Source organism: Erythranthe guttata, chromosome 2 (genome assembly GCF_056151865.1).
Source record: "Erythranthe guttata isolate IM_541 chromosome 2, IM_541, whole genome shotgun sequence".
In the NCBI taxonomy this organism is placed as follows: Eukaryota; Viridiplantae; Streptophyta; class Magnoliopsida; order Lamiales; family Phrymaceae; genus Erythranthe; species Erythranthe guttata.
The window spans coordinates 1,415,043-1,422,696 of NC_142534.1; the positions used below are offsets into that span (position 1 = coordinate 1,415,043).

The following is a 7,654-nucleotide window of genomic DNA, read 5'->3' on the forward strand; positions in this document are numbered from 1 at the left end:
AAAAAGTTAACATGTTGCCTAACACAAAAGAAATTCAGATTAAGTATCTGAGTACCAAAAAAACTTAAACAATGTAGCCACAACCCAAAAGAAGTCAAATTACACCACATATTAATAAGTCTCTAAACGGCAACAGAAACAAGTTTCAAAAAAACTTATATGGTAATTTAAACTTGAGTACTGATGAAGAATTGATTGAATTGTTTTGTATTCTTAAATCGGTTCGGTTCGGTAAATCGGTTCGGCAATTTTCTTTTTCTCCATACACGTACCGATTTTCTCGGTTTTTCAAAAAATATTTACCGTGTATGCGGTTTTAAGTCGGGACGGTATATATCGGCTCGGTTTTTTCGGTTTTCGGTTCGGTTTTTCGGTTTCTCGGTTTTTATGCTCACCCCTAGGACGCCTGCATGGTTTTTCCTGCTGACACGCGTCTTGCCCAATTTTTAATTTTAGAATAAGTTTTTGAGTAAATTACTGCCACCACCCTGATGTAAGATCAAATTACCAAAGTACCCATCTTGTTTCATAACCACCCATTAGTTATGGATTTTCTTACATCCCGACCTTTATGGTGCCAAATTCAAAATAAACTTCTAGATTCCATGAAATATTGTTATCTAGTTCATACTCGTTTTATTCAAATATGCAGTTTCTGATGTAGCACAATCTGATATTTACAAGCCAAAAGACACATCTTATGATCATCTTGTTTTTAAATGTGGAGCTCGGACGGGGTAAAACGGGTACAAACTGAAGAATATTTCACTAAATTTGACAGGTGGACGTGTAAGAAAATTCATATAATTGATGGGTGGTTGTAGTTATTTAAACATGAGGGGGTTTTTCATAATTTAACTTTACCTCTGGCGTTGAGCGTAATTTCCCAAGTCTTTTTTTATAGTATTTCCTATTTTCAGAAAATTTGGACTGAAAATTCAAAATTGTATCTAGTTTTACAGTTTGGCCTACTTAAAATTGTTTGGGCTACAATTTATAATTAATGGAAGCCCAACAAATTATTTAATTAATTGACCCATTTATGAATTATTATCCACTCGCAAAAGAAATAAAATATCACAGAACAATTAACAGATTAAACAGCCGGCGCCACCAGTTTCCTCCCGGCGGCGAGCCGTTGCGGTATCCATTCTCCGTCTAAGCAATGCTTCTGAGCTTCCGTAACATCAATCAACAAATTACACCTACTCAACAAAATCAGAGATCCTACCCTTACTTCCACCTCCGCCGCCTCTCCCTCCCCTCGAAACCGCACCGAAACCCCACCCTATTGCTTCTTTCCTCCTCCTCCTCGGCCGCCGTTTCCACCAGAAGTGTGGTGAATGAAACCCTAGAGGAGGCGAAGGAAGATGATTTTGACGTATTAAGAGATGACGAAGCGGAACGTTACAATTTCGATGGCTCGTTCGAGTCGACTGAGTTGAAACGGTTCGAGTCGCCGGCGGTGGAGGTGAAGGAGCTCGACGATCTTCCGGAGCAGTGGCGGAGGTCGAAATTGGCGTGGCTGTGCAAGGAGCTGCCGGCGCACAGGTCGGGCACGTTTATTCGGGTGCTCAATGCGCAGCGGAAGTGGATTAGGCAAGATGATGTCACTTTTGTTGCCGTTCATTGTATGCGGATTCGCGAAAACGAGTCGGCTTTTAGGGTAAATTGATCTTCCCCTTGTCTGATTACTCATTTGGTTTAATCAATTGACGATGAGTAATTTTCCCCTTCTGTATAGCATTTGGAAAACTGATAATTGGTTTTAATTTTGCCCTAACAGTCATGATAAACTTGCTAAATTATGCGGATTATAACAGAAGCTCGATTAATTTAAGGAACTCTGAAATAATTAGTGGAGAATTATAATTCGTTATTTTGTATGGTTCAGGTATACAAATGGATGGTGGAGCAAAACTGGTTTCGATTTGATTTTGCCCTCGCCACCAAATTAGCCGATTACTTGGGTAAGGAGCGGAAATACTTGAAATGTCGCGAGATATTTGATGACATAGTCAACCAGGGTCTGATTCCTAATGAGTCCACATTCCATATTCTAATTGTTGCTTACCTAAGTTCTTCTGGTTCAAGTTGTATCGAGGAAGCATGTGGTGTGTACAATCAGATGATTCACTTGGGAGGTTACAAGCCTAGACTAAGCTTGCACAATTCTCTTTTTAAGGCCCTTGTGACCAAACCGGGAGGATCCTGTAAACAGCATCTCAAACAAGCGGAGTTCGTTTTTCACAATCTCACAACACATGGCCTCAAAATACACAATGATATTTATGGCGGGCTTATTTGGCTCCATAGTTATCAAGATATTATCGATAAAGAAAGGATTGAGTCGTTAAGAGCAGAGATGAGAACACTGGGCATTGTCGAGAGTGCAGAAGTGCTTGTGTCGGTGTTAAGAGCTTGTGCTAAGGAAGGTGATTTTGCGGAAGCTGAAAGAACATGGAAACAGATTCTTTCTTCTAACAATAAACCTCCGACTCAAGCTTTTCTGTATCTAATGGAGGTTTATTCAAGAATCGGGAAACCAATGAAATCCCTGGAAATATTCAGGAGTTTGCAAAAACGAGGTCCACCCAATGTTGTCTCGTACTACAAAATCGTTGAGCTATTGTGTAAAGCTCAAGAGACAGAACTTGCGGAATCTCTAATGGGGGAGTTCATAGAAAGCGGCATGAAACCACTGACACGGTCTTTTATCGATATGATCCATATGTATTACAATCTGAGCTTGCACGATAAAGTGGAGTCCACTTTCTTGCGGTGCATGGAGAAATGTCGCCCCAATCAGACTGTTTACAGTTTGTACTTGGATTCTTTGGTGTTAACCAACAAACTTGACAGGGCAGAAGAGATCTTCAACCAAATGCATGCTGATGAGGCAATTGGTGTCGACGCTAAATCATGCAACACCATCTTGAGTGGCTACCTCGCGTCTGCTAATTATGCTAAAGCCGAAAAGATTTACGATTTCATGCGCGAGAAGAAGTATGAAACCGAGTCTCCCTTGAAGGAGAAGGTTGAATACATCCTGAGTTTGAAGCATAAACAAGTCGAGAAATCACTAAGCACGAAGCTCAGCAAAGAACAGAGAGAAATCCTGATAGGTTTACTATTGGGTGGCTTAAGGGTTGAACTAGACGAAAAAAAGAAGAGCTGTGCGGTCAATTTTGTGTTCAGAGAGAATTTGAAGATCCATTCTTTCTTGAAAAGACATATATACAACCAATTTCATGAATGGTTGGCTTCTAAATTAATGGATAACGACGATGAAAATATTCCATATCAGTTCACAACGGTATCTCACACATATTTTAAGTTCTTTGCTGACCAGTTTTGTCCAGAGGGGCAACCTGTAATACCGAAGCTAATACATCGGTGGTTGACACCTCGTGTTCTTGCATATTGGTACATGTATGGAGGTTACAGAACATCATCGGGCGATATTCTGCTGAAGCTGAGGTTTGGTAAAGAGGATGTACTAAGAATTACGAAATCATTGAAGGCGAATTCTTTGAATTGTCGGGTGAAGAGGAAAGGGACGATCTTTTGGGTCGGTTTTCTTGGGAGCGATGCAGCGGAGTTCTGGAAACTAACCGAACCCTTTGTACTCGCAGATTTGAAAGAGTTTCTAGAAGCAGGCATTGAATCTTCGAATGGAAGTTCGGAAACCAGTAACGTAAATTTCAGTAGCGATGACGACAGTCCGCCTAATTAATCTTCTCCAACGGTGGTTCCTTTGATACTTGGGAGCTGAGTGATGCTTTCGGCCGGTCCCTCCTCCGCCACGTGGCGTTCTCTTATTTGCTGAATTTAAATAACGATTAACTAAAAGAAACGGTAATTCGGTTTAAAGTATGTTTAAAATAAAACAAAATGAATTGGGTTTATCCAGATCTAGTACATAAATGGAAGTCTTGTGAAGAGATTTTCCAAGTACCGGTAATGCCCTTGGTAAAACTGTACTTGCGCACATAAACCCTAATTTGATAATTTGATTATAAAATCCCTCTTTCCAATTTCTAATTAAAAGTTTTAAAGTTAAAAACCCTAATTTCTCATTTTATTCTTTGCATGCAACTCACTCAAAACTTTTCACCACGTAAAACGCACAGCAGACTGCAATTGTTTCTTTTTTTACTTGAAAAACTGTGTGAATTGATAAAATAAGCATGGTCTCGGACTCCGAGATAGTGGGTCGCCTCCACGAAATCCTCCGGGCATCCGACCTAGAAACCACCACCGCAGCATGCGTCCGCCGCCGTCTCGAGGAGGAGTTCTCCGTTAATTTATACGGCCGCAGGGTCTTCATTCGGGAGCAAATCGACCTTTTCCTCCGAGATGCGGCCGCCGCCCAGAACGACGTCGTTGAACAAGTTGAAGAAGTGGGTGAAAATCCCCAAAACGACGCCGTAGAGAAGGAGCAAGGACAAAAGGAAAATACGGGAGCGGATGAGAATGGTGAAGAAGAAGAAGCTTCTGACGAAGAAGATGAAGACGAAGTGAGTAAGAGAAAACAGAGGTGATTCTTCTTGCTCTTGATTTTCCCCTTCTCTTATTTGCTCCGCAGTTTTTTAGGTCAGCCGATTTTTTTTTCTATTTTTTTTTATATAATAATTAACCAAAAAAAATAAAAATTCAATCTTTTCTGTCTTAATTCGTGTTGTAAATCTGCGAGAAAAGCATCTTATGATATGCGATTTCAACTTCCTCCAGTAGAGTTACAGATGTGAAGAAGAAAGGAGGCGGCTTCTGTAAGCCATGTGCACTTTCTCCACAACTCGAGGAATTATTTGGGGTTTCACAGCTACCCAGGACTGCGGTAGGTTTGCCAGTGTGATAATTGTTTCGTGGTAAAAATAAATATAACAAATAATTTGATCTTCGTCTTGTTTTCTAGGTTGTAAAGAAACTCTGGGAGTATATAAGGGAGCACAATTTGCAAAATCCAAAGGATAGGAGAAAGATCTTATGCGACGATGCTCTGCATCAGATTTTCCGCGTGAAGAGTGTCGATATGTTTAAAATGAACAAAGCATTGTCCAAGCATATTTGGCCGCTCGATGAAGTTGTAACTACATCTCCATGTAAGAAGCTTTTAAATTCGGGTTTTATGTATTCGTACGAAGATATATGGGAGTTTATTATGTTAAATTGTTAATATCAATTGTAATCGAGATTCTGCTCTGCTTAGAATTATTATTAGTGACTAAACCATGGTTAACGATGCAGGCACTCCAGTCAAATCTGCGCAAAGGAAACGGCAAAGCAAACAAGACAAAGAAAAAGGTGAGTTTCACTGGGGAAGAATTGAATATTGCAATATCCATTGGTTGAATTTTGCCGTAAAATCGTGTTGGAATGCTTCTAATATTTTATTTCTCAGATGAGCCAAAGACGAAAGATAAACAACCCAAAAAGGGGGCAATACATAAAAGAAAACGATCTGCAGGTTTGTAACTCATTTGGATCTACGTTTTATTTTTCAAGTGAAGCCCACCAAATTTAATTAACTGTCGAATAAATCAAATATACCTCGTTTTCAGGATCCATCTGATAAGAGAAGGGTGGGTCTTATGTGATGAGAAATCGATAAAACTTTTTGAAGTCGATTATTTCAATGGATTCACTGTCTCAACACTACTCAAAGGTAACTCTATTTTTATGTTCAATTTTAAATCCCACATTTGACTCTGCAGCTTAAGTTGAATTTTTATTGTTCTCGATGTTCGACACTTTAGTAATCTAAGGTAAAATGCTGGCGCAGTTAAAACAGTTATTTTCTGCTAACTCTCATGACAACAGTAGTAACATGATCGTATTTTTCGTAGATTCCTTAAAATCTTGCATTGCATGTGTAACACAGTTTTCATCTAACATGGATCATATCGAAAAGTCGTATAAGTTATAACAAGATGCTATAGAAGTGCGAACAACACTGTCAATTTGAGTATGTGGGAGATCAAAATTTCTTTTTGTGTATTTGGTTCCTGATTTATTATTTATGATATTTTTGTTGAGTGAAAATGTTGCATGGATTTGGATGGGTTTTGACATAGCATGAATATATAGGGACTGCAATGCAATATAGGGGATAATTTGAAAATCTTGATGAATATCATTAAAGGGCCATGAATTACCAAGGGCTAACTAGAGCCCAATTCATAATAAAAGGCCAAATTACGGTTTTATATACATTACCAAAATCTTGTAAATAAAAGCCCAAATATTTATTCACTGATATATTCCGGGAAAAAAAATAATTAATATAATAATAAAATTAAATAATATGTCATGTGTTGATTGTTGTCCATATAAAAGGGTTTTGCTTTTGCCAACTAAAAGTTGGATGCAAAAGGTGGCCAATCAAGCATTTTTTTTTTTTTAATTTCTTTTTAATAATAATAAGTTTTTAATAAAAAAAAAATAAAGTGGAAATTAATTAGGTGTGGCAAACAGCGCACTGATTGCCACAATGAAAGAAAGGAACAAATGATGGTGGCGTGACCGTGAGCCACGGGAAAGGCCCTAAATTGCACTTCACGCCTTTTCACTTCTTTGAGCTGTGTTTGGTCCAACCACAAAAAAAAAAAAAAAAAAAAAAATTCAATTTCTTACCAATTAAAAATTGAAATTAAATGGGAAATAGAATCTAAAGATGGTGGGGCCCTTTGAAATATTAGGAATGCTAGGATATGAAGCACAGCCGTTGAATATGCGGCGAATGGAATCGACAGATCTTCCCCCACTCACACACTGCCACGTTTGCTTTACCTTCCACTTGCACATGTTCACTCCTCTTTTTTTTTTTTTTTTTCTACCTTTTGTCAAGAAATTTCAACACTTAATATTTGACACTTCATGTTAACAAATTCACACGCACAGAAAATAACAAATTTCTATTCATCCACAATTTTTCAAATTTATACACATGTATTTAACACATGAAAGTATTTATTTGTCACGTTTTAATTCATCCAAAATTTCATTTTATTTTAAAGAAACCGTCATGATTTATGTCCCAAATAAATAATGATTCCAAGATGGGTTAAAATTCGATTTTGACCATTATAGTAAATAGGGGCAGATCACGATATGTTTGAATAATTACAACCATCATCCTTAATTACGTATAATCTTACGAAAAAATCTATTAATTCAGTAAGTAAATTTGACACCAAAAGAATGAGTGTTTAATGGTGATTATAATTACCAGATATGTGAGGTTTTTTTCGTAATTTTAGTCGAACAGACTGACCGTAATTCGCCTATAGTTAAAAAATGAATTCTTGCTAATGCTTAAAAAGTCTAGATCCACCATACCAACAATTCCCAAAAGAAAAGTAGACAAAGATCCAATCAAGTGAAATGACAATAATGCCCCTAAAAAGAAAGTAGAGAAAGATTCGATAGAAGGTGGGAGAATAATGAGAACAAAGAGAAAAGTGTCACAAGAAATGCCGTGAACAATAGGTTTTTGCTTTGCTTCCCAACCATCACGTGAATTAAAAAAAAAAAAAAAAAAAGATGCTTTTGTAGCTATAGTGAGGGGTGTATGAATGAATAGTGTTGATAGGGACTGTTTGGCTGTCCTCTTTTCGAATTTGCTCAACCCTAAAGTCATTTAGGTATCCCA

General features: G+C 37.8%; 2 protein-coding genes across 3 annotated transcripts; both read left to right on the plus strand.

The window, feature by feature from the left end:
* Positions 1 to 1,038: 1,038 nt before the first annotated feature.
* On the plus strand, positions 1,039 to 4,024 carry OTP51 (endonuclease). Its single transcript, XM_012981522.2, has 2 exons — positions 1,039 to 1,666; positions 1,895 to 4,024. The coding sequence occupies exons 1-2, from the start codon at positions 1,166 to 1,168 to the stop codon at positions 3,734 to 3,736; spliced, it is 2,343 nt and encodes a 780-aa protein (XP_012836976.2). The 5' UTR covers positions 1,039 to 1,165; the 3' UTR covers positions 3,737 to 4,024.
* Positions 4,025 to 4,165: 141 nt separating this feature from the next.
* On the plus strand, positions 4,166 to 5,860 carry LOC105957363 (uncharacterized). 2 transcript variants are annotated; one of them, XM_088822965.1, is made up of 6 exons: positions 4,166 to 4,540; positions 4,735 to 4,840; positions 4,919 to 5,105; positions 5,251 to 5,307; positions 5,405 to 5,470; positions 5,565 to 5,860. In XM_088822965.1, exons 1-6 carry the CDS (start codon positions 4,191 to 4,193, stop codon positions 5,573 to 5,575), a joined length of 777 nt encoding a protein of 258 aa, XP_088679091.1. In that variant the 5' UTR covers positions 4,166 to 4,190; the 3' UTR covers positions 5,576 to 5,860. The 2 variants fall into 2 exon arrangements, with proteins under 2 accessions (XP_088679091.1, XP_088679095.1); XM_088822969.1 differs by having other exon boundaries at positions 4,738 to 4,840.
* Positions 5,861 to 7,654: the final 1,794 nt, after the last annotated feature.